The 23,732-nt window shown below is 44.2% G+C and overlaps 1 protein-coding gene across 1 annotated transcript; it reads left to right on the forward strand.

Moving 5' to 3' along the window:
* Nucleotides 1–868: 868 nt before the first annotated feature.
* Rbm44 (RNA binding motif protein 44) lies at nucleotides 869–13,872 on the forward strand. The gene is made up of 11 exons (XM_035441133.1): nucleotides 869–1,860; nucleotides 1,942–1,964; nucleotides 2,083–2,167; nucleotides 4,518–4,632; nucleotides 5,241–5,369; nucleotides 7,304–7,389; nucleotides 7,491–7,561; nucleotides 9,536–9,818; nucleotides 11,654–11,799; nucleotides 11,892–12,036; nucleotides 13,047–13,872. Exons 1-10 carry the CDS (start codon nucleotides 1,756–1,758, stop codon nucleotides 12,022–12,024), a joined length of 1,176 nt encoding a protein of 391 aa, XP_035297024.1. The 5' UTR covers nucleotides 869–1,755; the 3' UTR covers nucleotides 12,025–12,036; nucleotides 13,047–13,872.
* The last annotated feature ends 9,860 nt before the right edge of the window (nucleotides 13,873–23,732 follow it).

Below are 23,732 nucleotides of genomic sequence, written 5' to 3' on the forward strand. Positions count from 1 at the left end.
TTCTCTAGACCTAAAGGCATCATCTTCCCTTACTGAAGCCGCAGCTATGCTAATTTGGTTTTCTTTTTCTTCCATTTGAATCACCCATAGATTAAACAAACTAGCATCTTAGGGAAAATGCCACATATTTGGAGAGAGAAATAGATAGACTCACTGAAGTATTGTTAAATGTAAGCCTGTTTACCATCGGTTTTTCTTTGCGTTTATTAATAATCAGGAGTGGGCATGAGAGTGGAAGACACGAGAGCTACACCCGTGGCCGTCCTCTGAAGTCAGGCGCCTGCTTGTTTCTCAGTTTCTAATGAGTTTAGTCTGGCATCCCAAAGCTATAAAAGTAAAGTTAAAAATTAAACATCCAAAACAGTTTATGGCTGTAGCTTCCCCCTTTTTAGGAGGAATTGAATTAAACTACAGAGAAATATAAGAAATATAAAATCTGCCCAGATATGGTGGTGCACACCTTTAATCCCAGCACTCGGTAGGCTGAGGCAGGCGAATCTCTGAGTTAGAGGTCAGCCTGGTCTACAGAGTGAGCTCCAGGATGGCCAGGGCTGTACAGAGAAGCCCTGTCTCAAAAACAAAACAAAACTAAAATTTGTTTCTAGAAAGAAGTCTGTCACTGCAGTAGAATATGTTCAGAGTCTTGCCTAATGCTGTCTTTTATTTTGAAGGGCGTTTCAACTCTGTGAAGAGATGAATTTGCCATCAAAGTGCTGTGAGAAAACGGTTGAGAGGGCCATGAAGGCAGAGACGCACCTTCTGGATGTTTGCTATCAGATGTGCCATCGCCACTGTAGCCACATTTACAAACTTGTAATGGAAAGTAGAGCAGGATTCAATAGGTGTTCATCAATTTTAAATCTAGATTTTCTTAACATTTATCACTATAAGCCTGGCAGGGGTGGCGCACGCCTTTGATCCCAGCACTCGGGAGGGAGGCAGAGGCAGGTGGATCTCTGAGTTCCAGTCCAGCCTGATCTACAGAGTGAGTGCCAGGACAGCCTCCAAAGCCACTGAGAAACCCTGTCTCGAAAAACAAAACAACAACAAAAAAATGTTATCACTATGACTTTATTCTAGAAATCTGTTTGCAGTTTTTGAAAGATAAAACATAGGCTATAATTGGTTTATCAGTTGCCTTAAGAGTAATAAGCTTAGGGCTGAAGAGATGGCTCAGCCATTAAAGGCTAAGCTCACAACCAAAAATATAAGAGTAAGAATCTTCAAAAGAACTTCTTTTCCTGGGTGTGGTTATGGTCCCAGTACTTGGGAGGCAGAGGCAAGGGCATGACTCAGTTGGAGGTCAGCCTAGTCTACCTAGTGAGTTCCAGGCCAGCCAGGGCTACATATTGAGATTTGTTTCAAAAATAAAACACAATTCTTGTGTCACGGCAAGGTGTGGTTGCAGTAATTAATCCAGTAAAATAAATGAGTTTGCTCTTTGCTTACAAAGTCCAAGTAAGGGTAAAGTCAGTTGGAGTTTCTGCATGATATTCTGTCACATTCTTTCTGGCTTCCCTATCAAGGGTTGCTAAAACTGACTCTAGAAAATATATCTACCGTTGTTCGTTTAACAGGTAAAATCAAAGATCTGGTAGAGCTAAGTGTGTGATACCATGTTAGTGTTAGGTGAGTGGCTTGAGCCTAAATAATGTAGTTCTGTGAACTTTGAACAGGAATTTACCAAGTAATTCTGCTAAGAAGGAATTAGGATCAACACTGCTATCTGTTCTGGGAGACTTGAAAGTTAGGTACATGAACTTGAAAGAAAAAGTCCACAAGGGCATACCACTGGAAGAGCTGCCCCCACTGTCAATGGAGTCCAAACTGTTATCTGCCTTCTCGGATTTTGCTTCCAGGGTATGTATGTGTTCTAGAATAAAGTGTTAACTTTGTTCAGACAGAAAACATACTAACTCTGTTCCCCCTCCTTGTTTCTAGCTAATGGAAGAAGAAGCATGTGGGTAATTATAGTTTTATCTAACATAGAACTTACCTTCTTTAAAAACTACTTATGCCATATATCAAAATTTTCTGCTTTGTTTCCTTTTGAGAACATTTAAGGAATGCTTATCTATTTAGCCTTACAGGAGTGAATTCTGAGCCGGGTAATCAAAGTGTACCTGATGTTGACTCTTCTCCCAGCCTACAAAAGACGTCGTCCCAGGTAAGCACTGGCGAGCGGGCGGGCGGGTGGGTGTGTGTGTGTGTGTGTGTGTGTGTGTGTGTGTGTGTGTGTGTGCGCGCGCGCGCGCATTCGTGCAGGTGGGGTAAGAGGACAAATGTCACAGCAGGCATGTCCCAGCGCTGGCTTGTGGAGGTCAGAAGACAAGCTCTGGGTCTCTGGCTCCCCACTGCATTGTGCTCGGCTAGCTGACTGGCAAACTTGCCTGCAGTTCTCTAGTCTCTGTCTTCTCTCTTCCAGTAGGACATCTGGGATTACAGATCTATTCTGCTTGCCTGGCTTTTACATGGTTTTGGTTATCTCCTCAGTGCTGGGACTGCCAACTGTGCTGCCATGCCCAGCTTTTTACATGACTAAAAGCAGGATCAAATGCCGGTCCTCATGCTTGCACTCTGCCAACTAAGCTCTGCTCCATCATCTCATCATTTAAATCTTAGTTCCATAGCCTCTAAGGAAGCAGTAACTCTCACAAAACACTCACTTCCTCCTTCCCACTCCACTGACTAACTTCGGGGACTCCCATTTGAGAGATTGCCTGAGCAAAAGTGCTATATTAGACCCAGTCTTGCTCAGGCAGTTGTCATCAATATGGTGAGGAAGGTGACATGTAATTCATCATAAACCTTGTGACTGAAGGTGAAGGAATAGGCAAGCCATGGTGTAGGGCCAGCATCATGAGCCAGAGGGTCACTGCCGTTTGGCTCTCATTTTGTGAGGTAAAATAATATAATATAGTTCTTTTATTTTGGACAAGGAAAGTGTTAATTCTTCCCTTATGAAGTATGCGTTGGGCTTTCCGAGAAAGGTGGCTTAATTGTTACATAGGAACACATTGCAGGCCAGGCGTGGCAGCACATGTTCATAGTCAGCGCCCAGGAGACCGCAGTGAGAGGGCCACAGGTGAGACACTCTGAAAACTCAAGAAATGAATCAACGGGAACTTCCACCTGCGTGTGGAGTGACACTGAAACCAGCTCTCCTTAGCGAGAGAGTAAAAAGGCAATCCTACCTAGTTCACAATGAAAAGTAAGACTTCAAATAGTTGCTGTCTACTCCGAAATTATGCAGACATGATATTGGAAGACCATCCCACTGGGGGGAAAAAAACTTCTTTAAAAATAATAATGAATTCAAAGCTAAATTTTATATGCTCGGATTCATTACATGTTTTTAAAATAATTTAGCCGTTTAACAGTCCATGCTCTTCTCCCAGTGGCAGTGTAACTAGAGAACAGCCTGTTGATTCAGGGGGAACAAACTTAGAATAGCAGGATTGGTGCTGGAGACACAGCTCTTGTAGAACACTTGTCTAGCATACATAAGACTCCATCCTTAGTAATGCAAAAAAATTCTTTTAAGTAATAAGAAACTTTAAAATGCAATGTAAGCTGGGCGGTGCACACCTTTAATCCCAGCACTCAGGAGGCAGAGGCAGGCAGATCTCTGTGAGTTCAAGACCAGCCTGGTCTACAAGAGCTAGTTCCAGGACAGGCTACACAGAGAAACCCTGTCTCTAAAAACACAACAAAAGCAATATAATACAGTTTTGTAGTCTTACCTTTGACTATAAACCAATAGTTTTACTATTTTGGTTACTTTTTTATTTACTTTGTATTGTGTGTATAGGCATGTCTGTGTCACGGTGTACATGTGGTGGTCAGAGGACAGCCTCTGAGGGTCAGTCCTCTCCTCCCACCATGTGGATCCTGGAGATCAAACTCAGGTTGTCAGGCTTGGTGGCAAGCATCTTTACCCCATGAGCCATCTCACTGGCCCTAGAGTTAGATGGTGCTTGCAAGGTTAAATTAATTGGATGCTTTTTTTTTGTTTCCTTTTTCTGGTGTTAAAGATAAAATACAAATTGTCACACATGCTAGGTAAACACTACCCTTGAATCTACCCTAGCCTAGAAGTGGCCTCCTTTTCAAGAAAATTTAAATGTAGCAAAAACTCAGGTCTACATACAGGGTTTTTATTTTCCACAATTGAAAGCTTATACACTGAAATGTATAAAGGGTTACTATCTCAAAAATTATAAATACTTTATATTTATATAAGGGAAGAATTAACACTTTCCTTGTCCAAAATAAAAGAACTATATTATGTGTGTATACATCACATGTATACACCAGTAGAACCCCAATTCTTAACTGGCACTGGCCAACAACCTATAATGAGTGTTTTTACTACAAAGTCTGATAAAAATGATTTTTGGTCATACATATCCTTCATTATTTGGAGGGCAAAATGATGTAAGTGAAAGGTGCCTGTCAGCAGGTAGGATGCAGTGGCTGCTAGTCTTTATCTGTGGCTGTTTTTATTTAATCCTCAGGTGTCTTTTATATCTGACAGCAGTCATCCTAAACAAGATAAATCACCCATGAGTGATGACTTTAAAAATTCTGATATAAACATAGACTTTACCCAGCTGAAGCTTGATGATAAAGGTAAGGATGGAAATGTGTTGTTTATGTAGCTTCCAGAAAACACGTAATGTGTCGGGCATTGTGGCATACACCTTTAATCCAGCACTCAGGAGGCACAGGTAGACACTCTGAGTTCAAGGCCAACCTGGTGTATATAGTGAGTTCCAGGAGGGCCAGAGCTGCATAGTGAGACCCTGTCTCCAAAAAATAAAAAGCCAGAAAACATGGAATGTTTAAAATGTCTCCAGTCTTTACTAGTTTTCCCTTTCAAAGATTATAATTCCAGATGGTTGTTAGTTTTAATGAGCTGAAGAACTGGAGCATGTTTGCTGGGTTTGCAATGTAAAGATGACTTCATCAATAAAGGGTAACTGATGAAACTGAGGGAGGAAGGCTTTCGATAGATACACTGTGCACCAGTGTCCAGTGCAGGAAACGGGAGCGGAAACCTAGCGCTGAAAAGAGCTTTGTGTTCGGTGCCTGCTGACAGGACCCGGTCAGAGACTGCCTGGCTCTGTGCCACTGTGCTCATCTCTAGGTCACACACAAAGGCCATCCTTTTCTTGACAGAGGGGTTTATAACTGTGTTCCTGATAGATAGACATGGTTCCTTGTGCTCAATGCCTTAGAATACAAAAGCGTTCGTGAAGTAAGTGAAGACTGGTTTGACGCAACGGAGAGGCTGACTGGAGTTGACTTCTCGGGACCTCAGGAAAATGAAAGAGAACATGACGAATGGAACCCAAAGAGTCCATTAGGTTGGTTCTTCAGAACTGCAGGAAAATCATAACCTAGCTTATCTAAAACTGGTGCTTGCTTCTACATTGTTTGGGGGAGACAAGCTATAAAAGTGTGTTTTGTTCCTCTTTGTACCTGTTGCTTACTTTTTTTTTTTTTGTTTTTTGTTTTGTTTTGTTTCTTGAGACAGGGTTTCTCTGTAGCTTTGGAGCCTATCCTGGCACTCGCTCTGGAGACCAGGCTGGCCTCGAACTCACAGAGATCTGCCTGCCTCTGTCTCCTGAGTGCTGGGATTAAAGGCGTGCGCCACCAATACCCGGCTTTGTTGCTTACTTTTTAAAAGTGAGAAAATTGGGCAGTTGGAGGTGAATTTTTAAAGAGCAAATAGTTATTAAATTCTAATTTCTTGAGACGCAATGCTCAGCCCATGGGACTGCGCAGCTTTAATGGACTGGTGAAAGGAGAGGAAAGGTGCTTCTGAGTGTCCGTCACTGCTGTTTGCTACTGCAGCTCCAGTGTCAGCATCTAAACTGAAGGAAGGGCTTCTTCATCTTCTCTCCAGATCGCTGAGCAGATTAGTACCTTAATGAGGAAAGCAAGGTCTTTTTTCAGGAGAGGGTTTCTCTGTTTAACAGCTCTGGCTGTCCTGGAACTCCCTCTGTAGATCAGGCTGGCCTTGAACTCACAGAGATCCACCTGCCTCTGTGAGTGCTGAGATTAAAGGCCTATGCTACCACCTCCTGGTGAAGATGGCAAGGTCTTAATAGCCATGAGAGACAGTTCCTGGACCCAACTGAAACTTCAAGACTTTAGCCTAGCTTCCTCCTCTATAAGACAAAAATAATAGCCATAGCCTTGTTTAGTTTTCACAGCTATTTCAAGAGGCTAAGCTACTTTTACTGCTTATGAAAAATGGGATTCTTAAGCCTTCCATTATTACATAAAAATTCTAAAAGGTAGAAACTAAGAAGTCTTTAGACAAGTGTATGTAACACCTGTATGCTGGGCGAGGGCTTGCTGGGAGCCTGTGCTCCGTGGATGGGATCGTATTCCACATCCAGTTGTCTCCACAGTGGAGGCCAGGGAGATAGAACATGCAGTTTTGTATCCCAGCTTCATGATACCTACATTTTCTTGTTACGCATCCCTCCATAATGACAAGGTCTCTACCCGCCATTGCTGCATGTTTGATACAAAGATTTTTTTTGGTGTGCTGTTTCCCAGCAAGCAGTGCACTTAGAGCATCCAGACACCGGCTCCAGCCTGTGTGACACAGGCACTAAATAGCAGAGATAAGTTATGGTTGTGATGCAGGTGGTGAACTTTGGAGCTCCAGGAGACTGGATACTGTGTAACCCAACCTCTTTATTTTAGGGTGACATGATTAGATGCAGCAATGTCTTGTATTCATCTGTGGGTTTGATTTTTCTATTTTTTTTTAAAGGTTACAGTATGTATTCCAGGCTGGCTTTGAACTTATAACCCTCATGCCTCAGGTTTCTCAATTCTGGGATTATAATGTCTACCAACATGCTTGGTGTAATGCTGATATTTTCTGACTTTATTATTTTTAATGTATTTTGTGGGCATGTGTGGGTACATATAGAGGTCAGAGGACAACTTTAAAAAGCCCATTGTCGTCTTCTACTGTGTGATTCCTAAAGACAGGACTCAAGTTGTCAGGCTAGGCAGTAAATACAGTTACCTGCCATTGAGACTGGTAACTTGAGTCTAATTATATGGTAGAAGGAGAGAACTGGCTCCTGCAAGTTTTCCTTTGACTTAGACACACGTGCACTATGGCATGCACATACAATGCCCAAGCACATACAACATACACAGAACCATAAATAAGCTTTGTAATTGGAAAGAAAATGAAATATTAACATTTTGGCATTTTCTTTAAAAAAATTTGATGTTACAATGGACATTTCTGTGATATATTTTTTTCTAGAATCAGAAATGAAGAATGGTGAACTGCTTCGAAGAAGTAAAGGCTTTTTGATACATGTTGGTGGTCTTTGCCCCTCTGTATCTGAGGTATGTCTAGAATTTCTTGGGGGGCAGTCTTCAGTTTAAAATTTATAAATTATTGTGATATCTTTTCACCTTTCACAAACTTTAATTTTTTCTTCTTTTAGGCTGATTTAAGGACTCATTTCCAGAAATACCAAGTTTCTGAAATTTCAATTGATGATTCTACTAATTACAGGTATGCTACCAAATTCAAACTGTGCATTACTGTATGTCTGCTGTGCAACAGATGCAGTTGGATATGTCAGGAGCCACTCCCGGGGGAGACCCAGGCGGAACAGATAGTGGCAGTAGTTACGCTGGCTAGTCCAGACTGTTAAGTCTGTTTCAGAACCCTGGCTGCTGAGATTACAGCATGCACAGTCACAGATGGCCTCTTTACCATACATATGAGAGTTAACTGATTTTTGTGCCATTTCATAGCAGAAGTGAGTACATCAGTTATGAAGATATACTCAAGAAACAGGACTGTTGCTGGGCGTTGGTGGTGCACCCCTTTAATCCCAGCACTCAGGAGGCAGAGGCAGGCGGATCTCTGTGAGTCCGAGACCAGCCTGGTCTACAGAGCGAGTCTCAGGACAGCCAGGGAAACCATCTTGAAAAACCAGAAAAGAAAAAAAGAATGAAAAAAGAAATAGGACTGTTTCAATCCCCAACTCCTTCAGTAACTTGAATTAATTTGAATGAGTTACTTGACCTCTCTGAGTTGTAGCTTCTTTGTAAAATGAGGATAAGGATAATAAATAGATTTGTTGTTATATGCTGTTGTCACACTAGGAGTTGACTATGTAAAGCACTAGGAGAAAAGACAGAAAGTTGGCTTGGAAGGGAGTATTGAACTCAATTATTTCTGACTTTAATTACTTTTGCATTGTTTTATATTTTTAGGTAGGTGGCTGCATTACCCATCTATGTATGCTTTTTTTTTTTTTTTTTTTTTTTTTTTTTTTTGTGTGTGTGTGTGTGTGTGTGTGTGTGTCTACTTTCACATTTATAGATTACTCAGAGTATCCAGTTACAGTGATAATTACTTCATGGAGACACTTTACTGTTCTGTCATGAAAATGATAGCTGTTAATTTCAGAGGTCAAGATTTACATAATTAAGAGGGATTTTGCTTGTGGTTAGAGACTTAAATTTGTAAAAGTTGGTGCTAGTTTTCCTAATTGTAGTCACTTAGATTGTGTCCTTTATATGATACGTTGATAGTATGTTAATGTATTTTTTTCATGTTAAGCTATGGTTGCATCTCTTAGGAATATTATACTTTGTGTCTTTTTGTTTTTTGGTATCTTACTGAATCCTTAAAAATCTTAGGTTTTTTTCTTCCTTAAAATAGAATTTTTGTGTATAAATTTAGAAAAAGCAGTTAAATATAAAAATATAAGGATATTTTAAAATTGTATCCATAGTCACATCATTTAAAAAGACAAAAAAGTTGCTTAAGATTTGGTGTACATGCTTCTGTTAATACTGTATACAGCTGTTGGCTTAGCAGGTACAGCTCTGGCCCAGCTTTCTCAATTACATATTTAAAATTCTGACTAGATTGTCTAACTTTTTATCGACATAGTTTTTCACTTCGGACTATAAATGTATTTTCATATATTCTGCTAAATATTTTCCAGTTTTGCCTTTAATGTTTAAGCCTTCCAGCCACCTGGAGTTTATATTTGTACGTAAAAATTAACTTTCATTTATAGAATGTATAGCCACTTGGCCCTAGGCCTCAGATTTGTACAAATATATATATTAGACTACAGTTTTAAACAGTAAATTTTAATGTAATTCTTAATTATTATAGGTTATCCTATTTCCCCTTTCATTTGTCCTGAATAATCACCTACTCATTTGGTGGTGAATGCCTTCAATACTAACCCTTGAGAGGCAAAGGCAGGTAGATCTCTGTGAGTTTAAGGTCAGCCTATTCTACCAAGCAAGCTCCAAGACAGCCAGGACTAAATAAAAGAGAGACCCTGACTCACAAAACAAAAATCAGAAATAACAAACACACCTACTTACCCCAGCAAGTTTAAGAACCTTTTTAAGAGTAGCTAGCTGTTGTTGTGAAAGCCATCTTAGTTTTTACAAGAGTTAAGTTGGAACTGGTCATTAACAAAGACCCTTTTGGTTGTCTTCTCTGGTGTTTTAGATATGCATCTCTTGCTTTTGCAAAAAATAGTAATGCCAAGATGGCTGTGAAGGAAATGAATGGTATAGAAATCAATGGAAAATCAGTGAACGTGAGGCTTGTGAAAATTCCTGGAGAACACACACCACCGCTTTTGTCCAAAACTGGGAATGGCAGTGTGAATCCTTTGGAGAAAAATCCCAACAAAGAAGGCACCTTGGCCTCTTCTGCTTGTAGACTGTCCAGAGCTAGACCAAGGCAGCTGGAGTCTGAGCAAGACAGTGAGTTTCCTCCCTTGGACCAGGTTAGTTTTCCTAATTGATTAGTTGTGACTTGTGTGCTGCTGGAAGTGCCATTGTAATGACAGTAGTGTCAGTCCTCGGGTTGGCACAGCAGAACAGTAAGATGGCTCTTATCTTGGTTCCACCCTAACCTGCATTTGCACAGCTGCAGTTCCTCTTCTGGAGAAATCTACATGTCCCCACCTGGCTTTGGAGAAACAGGTTCTTTTTGCTGGCTTTACTGCTGTCTGTCACAGTCTTTGTTTCTTTATTTTTGGACAGTTCCACTCTAGCAGTCATTCTTCTGTCAGTATTGCTTCATTTTTTGTTTTTATTGATTTTTTATTTTTTTATAGTAACCTTACCTTATACCCTTATACCTTAAACCCTCATCTTCACTCCATTACAGTTTTAAATGCTTCCTGGAATGTGATAGTTTCACTCAACAAAATTTGGTATCCAGTGGGGATAGCATAATTTTTATGTGCAGTAAAACTCACTGTTGTTGTTGTTGATAACTAGATAGACGCACTTAGGCAAGTCCCCAGCACTAACCTGAGTGGACGGTCCTGGCGTTCCCAGAGCACTCTCCTGTGCTGTTCCACTGTCCTCCCCAGCCCTTCCTGACTCTTGGTCATCCCACCACACCTTTAGACACTTTGGTGACTGCATTTCCATTCAGACTTTGTCTGTTGGTAGTACCCACAGCCCTTCCTAAGCCCAGCAGGGTCTCATTTGCATTCTTGAACTTAACCCTTCCTTGTCCTGTGTTTTTATTGCCAAGCCTCTCTATATCCATTGTCTTCATTTATTTGATCATTTCATTTCCTGTAATCTGACTTCAGTCTCTAAAGTTCAAGAGTGACCTCACTAGTGGTCTTTCCTCCACCTGCTGCCTTCTTGAACATCTGGCTTCTTTGACAGTGGCAGTCCCTGTTAAAATGCTCCCTTTCCCTGGGGTTGGGGATAGGGGCACATATTGTTAATCCCAGCACTCAGGAGGCAGAGGCAGGAGGATCTCTGAGTTTGAGGCCAGCCTGGTCTCCAGAGTGGGTTCCAGTTCAGCAGGGCTACACAGAGAAACCTTGTCTCAAAAAACAAAACAACAACAATAACAAAAACCACCCCATTCATTTCCCTGACACTTAATATTTAGGGTGGGTTTTAGTCCACAGTAGGAAAGGAGGAAAGGGGATTTCCTGGGAGCTGAGGCAGATGTTTGGGAACTATGGTCTTCCTCCCTCTACTCTACACAAGCACTTTACTGTTGGGTCAGTCAGCTCCTTCTGTGTCTCTCTTCGTGTGGGGTTTCTGTGCTTATGGTTGCAGTAACCCACTTCATGTAGCTGTAGCATTTCTAATCAGGCTCTGATTATTTGACTAAATTTGTTTACTCCATGTTCAAGTTCTACAGGCAAGAATCTACTTGACCTGGCCTGTGAGCCTCATTCTCATTAGCCTGAAGACAGCACTCTTTGGTCCAGTCAACTGGGGCTGTGGGCATTGGGGTTGGCAGAGGGCAAGTGTAAAGAACATGCTGCAGGGTACTGGAGAGATGGGCTCGGTGGTTAAGAGCACTGACTGCTCTTGCAGAGGACCTGGGTTCAATTCCCAGCACCCACATGGCAGCTTACAACTGTCTGTAACTCCAGTTCCAGGGGACCCAACACCCATGGCAAAAAAACACTAATGCACATAAAATTTTTTAAAAAATGTTTGAAAAAAAAAAAAGAACATGCTACAGGCTCTGGGTGCAAGTGTGTGAAGCTCCTGTTGCCAGCTTTGATATGCTTTTTAGTTCTCTTGCCTTTCTAGATGCTCTTGTACCCCTTTGTTCATATTTTCAACATTTGCTTAGGGCATCAAGAAAAATTGTAACCAGATTGAATCTTCTCGGTTATTACCTGAGACACCTGTTCACTTCATACCTCCAAATACATTGAACCTTCGTAGCTTCACCAAGATCATGAAGAGACTGGGTGAGCTGCACCCAGATATCAGCAGGTACTAACTAGAGTTGTGACTTAATTTTATAGTTGCATGGGCAGTGTAGTTGCTTGAGAAGCAGAATTGCTGTCTGTTTTCCTCTTGTATAGAGACCACATCATCGAGGCTCTTCAGGAAGTAAGGATAAATCATAAAGGTTTTCTGAATGGTTTGTCCATCAACACCATTGTCAAAATGACTTCATCTTTTCTGAGAAATTCTGCTTCCGTTAGGAATAAATGAAGCTATATAGAGGTAATGTAGTTGTATGCTTTTATACTTAGATATTAAAGATTTTAGTTTCTTACATAAAACTATTGGTCTTAAATTGAAACAGCAATACAAGAGTAGAATATTACATTTGAAAACATGTTAGTTGACTGTTGATTTAGATCCAGTGTATTGGTTACTTTGCTCATGTCTGACCGAAACAATGTATAGGAAGGAAGGTCTGCTTCAGCTTCTTGTTTCTGAGGATATAGTCTGTCATGGTGGGGACAACGTGCCAGAAAGGCTCCGTGGTGGCAGAGTGTGTAGGTGAATCCTTTACATCATGGCCAAACCATGAAGCAGAGAAATAAACACTAAGGTTCAGGCTGGGACCTTCAAAGGCCCACTCCCCTCTCCACCCCCACCCCACCCCCAGTTACCCACTTTAGCCAGCCAGACCCTTCTAGATAGCACTGCTTCCAGGCAGATGGCATCATGGTTAAATTCATCAAGGGTGTATGTTTTCAAATAATTGCAAATTGTACAAAGGAGAACATGGGCTAGAAAGTTCGTGGTGCAGGGGTGTGCAGTATCTCAAAGACCTCAAAATGAGTGTGACTCAACACCTGGCTCTACCAGATTCCTCTCAACTGCAGTAACTTTACTACTGTGATGCCACTGGTATGTGACAGCTGGTGGCCTGTTTTCTGCAACTAATTTAGTATTTAGTTAGTGATAAGATTCATCATGACTAGACTAAAAGAAGGCAGTGGTGGCTCACACCTTTAATCCCAGCACTCAGGAGGCAAAGTAGGTGGATCTCTCTGAGTTCAAGGCCAGCCTGGTCTATGGAGTAAGTTCCAGGACAGCTAGAGCTGCATAGTGAGACTCTGTCGTGAAAAAAAAAAAAAAAAGTGCATACAATGTACAAGTGAGTTATAAAATGAATGGTATAGTAATAAATAATACTGCTAGCTAAGTTTTTCTGGAACATGGTATTTGGCATGATCAGCACATTTTATTGTTGGTTTTTCTCTGTGTTCTTGATCCTCCAGAAAATCCTTGGAAAGTATGAGTTCCTTTCATCAGAGAACATTCTACAGCACTTAGGAAAAGTTGTGGTTATACAATCAAACAGCCTCTAAAATTGGACCTAACACTTTAAGTATTCCAGTTGATAGTCCTCCTTTAAAATCTGGCAACAACAGATATACCTATAGTATTAAAATCTGCATGTTTTGTTAAGTTTATAAACTTAATTTCAGAATTATTACTCAAAACTTCAATTTATTTTGAATTAGAAAAAAAGGTGGTCATGTCCATTTATAAGTCATCATTAATAAGTCCATTTAAAAAGTACTGTCCAGAAAAAAAAGTTTAGTGTACTGTTTCAAAGTTCTTTGTGTTTGTAAAAATTATGTAAAATTTTTTACATAATTCCATATATGTAAAAATGGGATTTTTCTGGAGCTCACTTTGTAGTTTCAGCTTTTAAGACTCGATTAGATGGTGGGGTACAGATAGTTTATCTGAGTTCAGTGTGTGCAGAGATAATTACACTGCTTGCCATGCACTAGTGTGCTTTGACGACAGAATAAAGCATTCAGATATGTTTTCCCAAGTGTGCGGGGGCAAAGTCCTGAAATTTAAAAGTCCTCCTATTCTGGCCGTGTTTTACTAAGTTCTGATGTATTTGAGTGTAAGTTGGAACATTTTCAAAGGCTGATGTGGTTCCCTATCTTCTCACACTCATTTACACTGGCTAAAACTACATTTGTTCTGATAATAACTTAACATTTAGTACTTTTTCAAATGTTTAAACTGTTTCTATCCAGTACTTCATTGTTGTTGCTTGATTAAAAATTACCCATTAAGCATTTATTTATTTGATGTCCTTGTGTTTAATAAAGGTAATCAGTTGGTCTATAGTTCAGTCTGACTCTCTACAAGTCGGAGTTTCTTAGTGTCAGTCACCTACCAGTGTTTATGTAGATACATACAATGGTAACTACCAGCTCAAGATTTTCCTTTTATTTTAATCATTATTTTGTCTCATTTATTTCCAGATTTACTTCACATATCTGCCAAGAATTAGATTCCTCTGTATGTGTATACCTAACTTCAAAAGTAATTGGTTTGACCCACGTATTAATTTAGTAGAATTATAAAATCATGGGGGTAGGTATTCTCTACATATAAAATCATATGCATTAATATATTTGGAGAAATTAGCATATCTGTAGTCATTTGTTTCTAAAGAAGAATAATCAAATATGAATCTTTTAGAATACATAAAGGCAGAATAAACTACATTTCATTGGGGAGAAATGTAGTATGGGCATTTCAAATAACATTCAGGGGTTTGGAGTTCGGAAGTCCTTTCTAGTAACTAACATAGAGATCTGGCAACTGTGTGCACCAAAGCGCTCTCAGCAGCACCTAGAAGGAAGGGTCCATTGTAGCTCACAGTGGACAGTCCTTCATGGTGGGAAGTCAAGGCAGCAGGAGCTTGAAGCTCTGGTCACATCACTGCAGTCAGAAGAGAGCAGTGCGTGCTCTCCTTAGCCTACTCTGTTTCACACAGGATGTTGTTCGTCCAGGGAGGTCCCACCTACAAGTAAAGTGGATCTTTTCACATCCTTTAACCCAGTCAGTGTGCTCCCTCATGTTTGCTTAAGGCCCAGCTTCCAGGTGATTTCAGATTGTGTCAACTTCAGTTAACAAGAACCATTGAAATAAGATGTTCTGTGTATCTTTGCCTCCATTTTCGGTCTTGGGGGGAAAGTTACATGAGAGTCTCCTTGAGTTATGTAAACTCTGCAGGCTGCTAATAAGGACACAGAACTGACTTCTCATGACATGGTGCTTGTTTTCTTTATCCTGTCCTCTGCCTGTGGTGGCTCTTCAGTGCTTTTTGGAGGTCCGTGGCCTTGACATGTGTTGGTTATTCTATAGACTTGACTTTTCACCTGGTTACTCACCCAGAAGCCTGTCTCCTCTCTGCTCAAGCACGTGTGTGACCCTGACCTCTCAATTAAGAGGTCTTTCTTCTGTAATGGGGGGCAGGCTTTGAAGCATTATGAGAATCTAAAATTCCTGCTTACTGGTTCCAGTACCCATCCTCCAGTGTCTGCAGTGGAGACTGGCTCTTCATTACTTCTGTGTGGACACTCCTCACACTGCTTAGCAATGTTAGGACAGTGTGAAGCCAGTGTTTGCTCTCTGGGTTCAAATGCATCAGTTGAGTCTTGCACTGTTCGCATTATGCCAGTGTTAGCACTTAATTCCTGTAGGGTGGGTTCTGTTTTCTTCTGAATTCTTGGTTTCTGCCACCACAGGACCTTTCTGTTCATTAGGATGTTAACTATCTGGTCTTATTTCCGTATTTCCCATAGGCCCCTAGCCAGCCTCTGTCTGTCTCCCAGCTTTTCTCAGTCTGTCCCTGCTCTCTGCTAAGTGTTGCACTGGCGGGGTGAGGGTGGGTGCATGGGGGAGGCTGGACTAAGAGCAGCAGGGACATGTGATTTCTTATCTTACTCAGTTGCTTTGCCGCTCCTGAGTTGTCCCTGAGCACACCACTTTCTGTCAGATGGACAGTTCACTTGAAGATTTTCATTTGCTTTTCCCTGGGGTGCATTTGAGGGACTGAAGCTCTAAGCTCCTTGAGAGCCCTGAGGATTTGGGTTTTAACTGCAGCTCCCTTGAGGGCTTGACAAGCTGATGCTTGAAGCTGAGTGTTCCCGAGATGCCTTCTGTTAGTCCTTATCGAACAGCTGTGCTTCAGAAGGACTGATTGATTGTGACTGGGCAGAGTGGCCTGCTGCTGGCCATTGGAAAGTGGCAGACTCATAACAGTTGGCCCTCTTCCCACCTGTACTTGAAGGCATCCCCTTGTTTGCTTGTGACACTTTCCTCTGGCTGCTGTTGAGGTTTCCTCTGTTACTGGCATTGAACAATTGCATGTGCTGTACCTTACTGTATTTTCCTCATGACTCTTGTATTTGGGTTTGTAGCTTGATATCCTTGGGTTTGTAGCTTCTTGGGTATATTTCACACTCTTCTTCCAGGACTACTGTCACATAAATGAGGCCACTCGAAGTGGGGTCACAGTCCTCTGATGTGTTGTTTTTTTATTTTATAAGCCTGTTGTGACTGCCACGGTTACATGGAGCTGTGTGCTGTGTGACAGTCTTGCTGTCAAGCTCCTTCAGGTTGCTCTAGAGCTGCGTCTTTTTCCTGGGCCTGCGGCAGTCCTGCTCTGACTGCTCTGCTGCTCTGGGTACTTGTGGTTTCCCTCCGTGGTGGTGGGAAGGGGACTGTTCCAGACTGAGTAAGCTCTTTGGTTTTTCCTCAGCTCAGATAGTGTCTTTACGTACACATGTGAAGCCTGCGCTCTGGAACGCTCCCTCGTGCCCTCCCTCACAGCTCTCTCTTACATTCCTTAGACTGATTCCCTGGACTCTGGCTTTCCTCTCCCTACTGTGATCTGGAAAGTTAGTGGGCAGTCCCAGGCTGCGCTGTTTCTATTCTCGGGGCTCCCTGCACTGTCCCTGTGACACTTGCTGAGGCCTAGGTACTTTACAATGTACCTGTGGGAACTTTGTGTCCACTGAAGATGCACCAACCTGTAGACGGACTTACTTCCACCATTAATGCCATCAAACATTTAGCCTCTCTGCCCTTCCTGTCTAACCTACTGTTAGCACATGGACCCCCCCCCCTTGGGGTAGGGAAATCTAACACTGCTGCTTACCAGTTAGCAGTGAGTAAATCTCATAGACTTGAAGGGGCCAGCCTGTTGTCACAGGGCAGCCTCACTAGGGCCAAGTGTCAGAGTTGCTCCTTCATGTGTGAATTGGGAGAAACTCACAGCAATTACTGGGGAACCTCTAGGGCTAGATTCTCAGCAGCGGACATGAAAATAAGAACTATCTGCCATGTACTACAAGGCAGGGCTCAGCAGTTTCCCAACACTGACTTGCCTCGTGTGTCTGTTGACCCTGGTAGGGTCTTCATAAGGTTCAAAACAAAGGGCTGGTCAAGCCAAAAGAATGTGCTCCCTTTTCCATGTCTCCTTGACTTCAGGACTTTTGGGGCCCCAGGTCATAGGTATGCAGATCTCAAATGTCCTCCTGGCCTGTGTTCAGAATGTGTACCAACTGTGAAGGGTCCCGAGCTCTTGGCCAGAAGGTGGCAGCAACCTCTTAGCCTTGTTCCCTTTCCTCTGAGGAATGTTGGTCGCCCAGCAGTATTGTCTGTTGGCTCCAGAGTGAAGCCTCTGCCATTGCATGGGTCTGGTGATATTCTGCTCAACTGCCAGGGGCTGTAGTCCAGCCACCAGTGAAGCCTCAGAGTGCAGACTTGCTCAGATAGTGAGCTGCTGCTTCCATGACTCTCCAGCTCAGGTCCTACCCTGTACTTAGGGTATCTGCCCCAGTTTCCCAGCATGCCAGTGTTACACGGCCTTTCTTGATTATATTAACACACCCAAGACTCCTACTGCTACTGGTCCATTCTGTGTGCAGTCATGGCCAGTAGCCAACCCCAACGGAAACTGTCACCTTTCTACCTAGCAGTTCCTTTTGCCCCTAAGTTGAGTATTTATGGACTCTGCTGCCCTACCCTGGCCTATCACCAACTGCTGACAAGTGCGCCTTGTTCCCGCTGGCCATTCTTCGTGATGTTCTACTCCTTGTCCTGCAAATGTTGGCAGGCCTGCTTTTGTTCCCACCACTCCAGTACCCTACGGGAAAAGGAGCTGGGACAACTGGCTGTTTGCAGAGCAGACCACAGGATAGAGCTGCGGAAACCGGCCCTCAGGGAGAGGTGCCGGTTCTGAGTACCTGGAGACCCTCCAAGCCCATTTGCCCCAGACATTCCAGGAGCCTCCCCTCCAGTCCCAGCTGAGCTCCAGCCTCAGGTGCCGCCCGCCAGCTTCCGCCCTCGAGAGCGGGCGTGGGAGCTGCAGTGGGCCGGGCGCGGCCTCTCCCTAGCTCCCGCCCCCGGCGCGTCTCCAGCGGGCTCAGAGCTCAGCGAGGCGCTGGGACGGCCGGGGCTCGGCTCGCCATGGCCCCCGGCCTGCGTGGCCTCCCGCGGCGCGGCCTCTGGCTGCTGCTGGGTGAGTAACCAGGGCTGCAGCACCGGCGGTGACCTGGGACCGGGAGGGCAACACCTGAATGCACCTTACTCAGAGCGCGGGGCTCAGCCAAGGCAGCAGAGCCGGTGATGCAGGGGGCTGCTCCACCTAACGCTGCTATGGAGATGGGATGGCATGGGCACATCACTTAGCGGGACATCCGAAGGCACTAGCAACTTTTGTCCACACAATGGACAGCTTGCTTTCCTGGAGGGCTGGGAGCATCGGGATCGCTTCAGTTCTGGGGCGGGCAGGCGGGCTCCAAGCGGATGCAAGCTCCCAGAGCCAGGAGCAGCTTGCAGATGTGCTCAACTTCCATCAAAGCCACCACTTAGGGATCTGAACACTCTAACTGGAAACCTGTCTGCCACTTACAACAGTTGCTTATTGAGACCGTTTCCATGGGGGTTTTGTTATTGGCTTGTTAACCTGGCACTTCTAACTAAAAAAAAAAAAAAAGGCAGACTTGCTGGATTTCTGTTTTAGTGATCATGAACTGCAGCCCAGGGGTAACCAACAAGAAACTGCCCATCTCACTCTCCTTGCCTTAATGCACAGAGAATGTTGCCAGGAATCTGGGCTGCCATACCTATTGGACATATTTCAGGTGCACAGTTACCTTTTAATGAAAACAAAACAAGGAGTCGGTCGTGTCCCTGGGAAGGCCTTGTGGCTTGATGGTTCTTGTGGTCTCTTCCCACACCCATGGTGTTGGTCGGAGGCACCTGCTGCTCGGGCTCTGGTGCTGGTAAAAGCTGGCCACAGGCACTTTTTTATAGCCCAGGAAGCCTCTCAGGACAGTAGTGTACCCTGTCGGTGGAGCCTAGGCAGGAACAGCACTGAGAGACCTTCCGTTTGCTGAGCAGATCTCACTCATTTGTAAACCTCACCAAGTACGGCCAGGTCTAGAGAAAATATCTGTCTCCCGGTAATAGAATCTGAAGGTGGATCTGGCTCCTTACATGTCTTAGCTAAACTCACATGAAAAGCAAAACCTTAAAATAACATTGATGTCTTCCGCTGTGCTGAGATCCTCTTGGTTTGATGTGGAATTTTAGCTTCAGTTTCCTAAGAAATGAACGTTTCTGTATCAGCAGAGAGCTGGTTGAGCAAATTTTTTTGTTTGTTTAGAATAAGCAAATAAATAAAGGTTGTTTACCAGTGCGCCAGAGTCTGTACCCTGGAAGGCTTGTGTAAATAGAACACTATGTCTGACCAGACGCAAGGACCTCCTGTGTTTACCAGGAAAGGGTTCTTCTCAACGTCCAATGCCTTGTCCTCCCGATGTAGCTCTGAGTAGTCTGGCGATGTTGTCTTGGGAGAACAAACCCAACTTTATGAGGTTATCGGTGAATTAATGTCTTTGGAGCCCAGCTGTGATGAGCGGAATCTCTGAGCTCACACTGTTCTTCCCGGGCCCTGCTACTGGCCAGATCTCCTTGGTGATAGAGTTTGATATCCTGAATGGCTGTGTGGAAGGGTTTCTGTTTTTCTTTAAAGTATGCTAATGCTAATCTTCAGGGCTAAGATCTTATCTGGGACTTTTTTTTTTTTTTTTTTTTTTTTAAGCAACCTGGTTCTTTTCTTATTCTACCTGCTGGCTTTATTTGTAATTAGCAAAATGTCAGCAGATAAAGGGTTTTCCTTTCTCCCAGAGTACCCTGTGTGTGCTATTATTGTGTTTATAGAAGACTTTGTACATTTTTAAATTTTTTCATGTGTAGTCATCAAAAAGTTCATCAGCAGTTAGAGAAGATGTGAGCTGTGGTTACAAGGCAGACCAGCTTGGACACCTTTGGTGACTGCTTTGCAAGCTCCTGTTTTTTGCGAACGTCACTTGGGCTTGCCAGCCACCACAGACATGTTCAGTTCCCAAATCTTCCGTACCGGAGAACACTTACCTCTCTCATCTATCATGCTGGGAACCTGGAAGTGGGGATTTGATTATCTGGACTATGTGTTAAACTACATATAAACTAAAAGTAAAGGGAGCATCCCAGCAAGTCCAAGTGTGGCTGTGTCGATGTTTTCATCTGGATGTAGTGCTAGCCCGCAGAGTCCAGATCCCAGGGCTCCCACTTGCTAATCGAGTCACCCCGTTTGTTTGCTATCACTGTGAGCTTGGAGGCAGAGGGGGGTGCTTGAGTGTTTGTCCTACTTCTCTGCACATATACTGAATCCACGAGCAGATTGTCAGTCCAGCCCAGGGCTGCAGAACAGTATTCCATCAATGCTGGGCTGTAGGGAACCGTAATGCAATCCTTACTTGGGGCAAATAGCTCACTGGAAAAGTCCCCAGAGATTTCCCCAGATACCCCAGACTGAACCAATTTCATAGTTTCTGATCAATCTTAAACTGACATCTGGTAGGATGTGTGATGTGGGTACCACATGTGCTATGAATTCCAGTGAAAATGCTGAGCTGGGGAGTGGTTCCCTAAAAGCTCACCCTCCCTCGGGGCCACGGCCCTTCCTTCCTAAGATGCCATGTGTCCTGCTGGGCTGTACTTCAGTGGGCCACTGGCTACCAGGATAGTCACAGGCTGGACAGTCAGTTTTCTTCTGGGGCCCTGGGAAGGTGGGTCTGTTTTCAGAGTGGATCTGAGTGCCAGTTGCCAGTGTGCAGCCTTCGTGCCACAGGCTTCCTGTCAGAGAAACAGATGTACTCCTCATACAGTTGGAACCCACTCTAGGAACCCACCGAGTCCGAGCCAAGTTTCCAACCTTCTTCATGTCCCATAGCTCAGAGGTCAAACAGTGGCAACGCAAAGAGGGCTAGAAGCTGCTAAAGAGCTCTCCTCAGCTGTGCCTTACAGCACAAGACATGCCCCAACTCCTGTGACAGAGTGGTATGTCCCCAAATGTCCATGGTGCCAAGGTGGAGAGATGTCCCATTTCCACCGTGCAGTTGCCCTCTGCTCTCACCTATCTGCCACAGCCAGTCACGTGCTCAGAGTGCTTTTAAGCTGGGAGTGGTAGCCCGTGCCAGTAGTTCCCAACACTCAGGAAGCCGAGACAGAAGGGTTCCAAAGCAGACCAGCTTGGACTACATAGGGACACCTTGTCTCAAATAATCAAAATGCATCACCAATAACAAAGTTACTGCAGAACTGGGGAGATGGTCCAGTGGGTAAAAGTATGGCTGCCCAAGTCTGGGGACCTGAGTTTGAGCCCCCAGAACCCACATATAATCTATACACATAAGGTCTGTCATCCCAGTGCCCTTAAGGGGAGAAGGGAGACAAAGGAGCCTGGAAGCTCTCGGGCATGCTAGCTAATCTGTTGGATGTGGCAGAAAGGCACCAAAGAAATCCAGGAAACGGATAAACACCAATGCCTGAGGATGTCCTCTGATCTCCACACACCTGTGTTCACACCAGTGCACATCCACACAGACCACTTGCAGCTAAGCAAGCACAGATTGAGATTGTTATTCCCATTGCGTTTATATTGATTGCACTATGCATACTAAGCCACTTCCAAGGTTATTACAGCAGTAGATAGCCGGGTTGGTGGTTTGTAAGCAAGCGCCACTCCATTTCCCATGAGGGTAATTTCTAGGGGTGGACCCATTGCCATTTCCCCGGTTAACCTTCCTCTCTTGGACCTTGGCTCTCCAGAGATTCTGTAGAGATGTCCTCGGTGGCTAGACCTTTGGGAGGAATGGTGATTTAATGGTAATGCCACTGAACTTAAGCATCAAAACATGCTGGCGTTGCGACCCTCTGCTCGAGTCATCCCTTCACTGCCTCTTCAACCAAGGATTCGTGGACTGCCCCCTCTCTGTGGGTGACTCCTTTGGAGTCCTGTGCTTTTTCTTTTCTTTCTTTTGACTGCTTCTACAAATGGAGTGTGCTCCCTCAGTTCATTCCTGAGTGAGGCTGAGCTAAAACAAAACAAAAACACACTTAAAAAAAATGTATTCATTTGCTTGTATAGGTGTGCGATGCAGGGGGCAAGTGTGCCACGGCTCACAACTGAAGGTAGTGGGTAGCTTTCAGGAGTTGACGCTTACGGTCCTCAAGCTACCAAGTCGTATCCTAAGGTCCAGTGGACAATGTGTGTGCCTCATGTGGTGTCTCCCTCCTCTCTGTGTTTGTGGTTTTGTATTTGAGCTCCTCCCGAAGCTTTCCAAACAGGTCACTATACCAGCTACAGCTAGGAGTGACTCCACCACTGCCCCCCAGGCTTGCTGGTTTTTGGTTTTGAGGTTTTTGTTGTTTTGTTTTCTTTGTTTGTTTTCCCCCACACCAGAGTGGGGGGGAGGGGCCTGGCCACAGCAGCCTTCCTCTGCTGTAGGTTGTGGCAGTATTTCTGCCTTTCTCTGTGGCACAGAGGTGGTTCACCTCACTGTCTATAGTGAAGAGTACAGAAGGATGGAGGGAAGACACATCACCTTTCCACGTATGAAATGTTTTGTCACTTGAAGGAAGAACCATTAACATGCACAGAGCAGCTTGCCCTGCCGCCTGCTGGGAGCGATAATAGAGACAGCCACAAGGTGCTTCTCCCTTCCAGGCCGACTGAGCAGGACTCCTAAGGCCCCAGCTATCCCTTGCTCCTGTTAGTTGCCAAGCCGCTCTCCTCTATAGCTTTATCTCTAGGATTGAGGTTCCCTTCCGCTCGAACAACATTACCTCTGACCCCGGTACCAAGACAGGCTGCTGGCAGGAAGAGGCTGTTCCTGGAGGACCTGAGAGTCCTTTTTCCCTAGGGACTGTGGCTGACCGCCCGCCTTGGGTTTTTCACAGCTGTCTTGCTGCTCGGGATTTGGTATCTTTGCAGTGACGCCTGTTGCTTGCCTAGGACCATGTCCATTCCCCCATCATATTCTGCAGGTGGTTCCTGACTTACTATGCTTTGATTGAAGATTTTCCTCCCCTTCCACCCCCCAGAAGCAAGCCCCACTGTGTAGAAACCATACTTCAGATTTTGAATCTGGGCCCTTTGCTGGATTAGCAATTATCGATCTAGTTTCTCAAACTGCAAGCATAGTCTCCAGTCAGTCCTCAATCCCAGAAGAACAACCAACAGTGTAGCGTATCCTTCAGTAAACACTATGACCAAAAACAACATGGAGAGGAATGGGTATATTCCTCACCTCCTAGGCTCAGGCTGGCTCCACTCCACAGCCGCTGCTGTTCTTGGCAGCCATCCCATAGTACTGGCATCTCCAAAGTGCTCCAGTGCAACTGAATCTGCACCTTTACTGGTGGTCTCTCCCAACCTCTCTTCTGGGACTCCAGCCCTGCCATGCAACGCCAAGCCTCAGCTGCTCTCCACGACTCCTTCATGCCTTCAAAACCGGTACCACCTGGGTGACTCTAACACATTACTAAGTTCAGCTGCCAGTGTAAGACAGCCTCAGATCCCTCTGGACCACAGCTTCTGTGTGCCGACCCTGAGGAAATGCTCCCAGAGTTACAGTCCTCCAGAATGGTAGTCCCTTTTTGATCACTGCTAATTTTGTGGCTCTGGCATCTACTGTCTCAGCAAAGCAAAGGTTTCACTTCAGTGATTCGGGTCTCTTGTTAATCACTGCTGATCCTTAAGCCTCAGCTGACCAGAACCACAGTTTCGTATTTCGAAATAGTAAATGGTCCCA

This window comes from Cricetulus griseus, chromosome 2 (genome assembly GCF_003668045.3).
Source record: "Cricetulus griseus strain 17A/GY chromosome 2, alternate assembly CriGri-PICRH-1.0, whole genome shotgun sequence".
Classification (NCBI taxonomy): domain Eukaryota; kingdom Metazoa; phylum Chordata; class Mammalia; order Rodentia; family Cricetidae; genus Cricetulus; species Cricetulus griseus.

What these genes read in the sequence shown, in the direction of transcription:
- Rbm44 (XM_035441133.1), top strand. Translation starts at nt 1,756, where the DNA reads ATGAACTTGAAAGAAAAAGTCCACAAGGGCATACCACTGGAAGAGCTG. An exon ending in GAACCCAAAGAGTCCATTAG is followed by an intron (nt 5,370 to 7,303) that starts GTTGGTTCTTCA and finishes ATTTTTTTCTAG; the next exon opens with AATCAGAAATGAAGAATGGT. An exon ending in AGTTTCCTCCCTTGGACCAG is followed by an intron (nt 9,819 to 11,653) that starts GTTAGTTTTCCT and finishes ACATTTGCTTAG; the next exon opens with GGCATCAAGAAAAATTGTAA.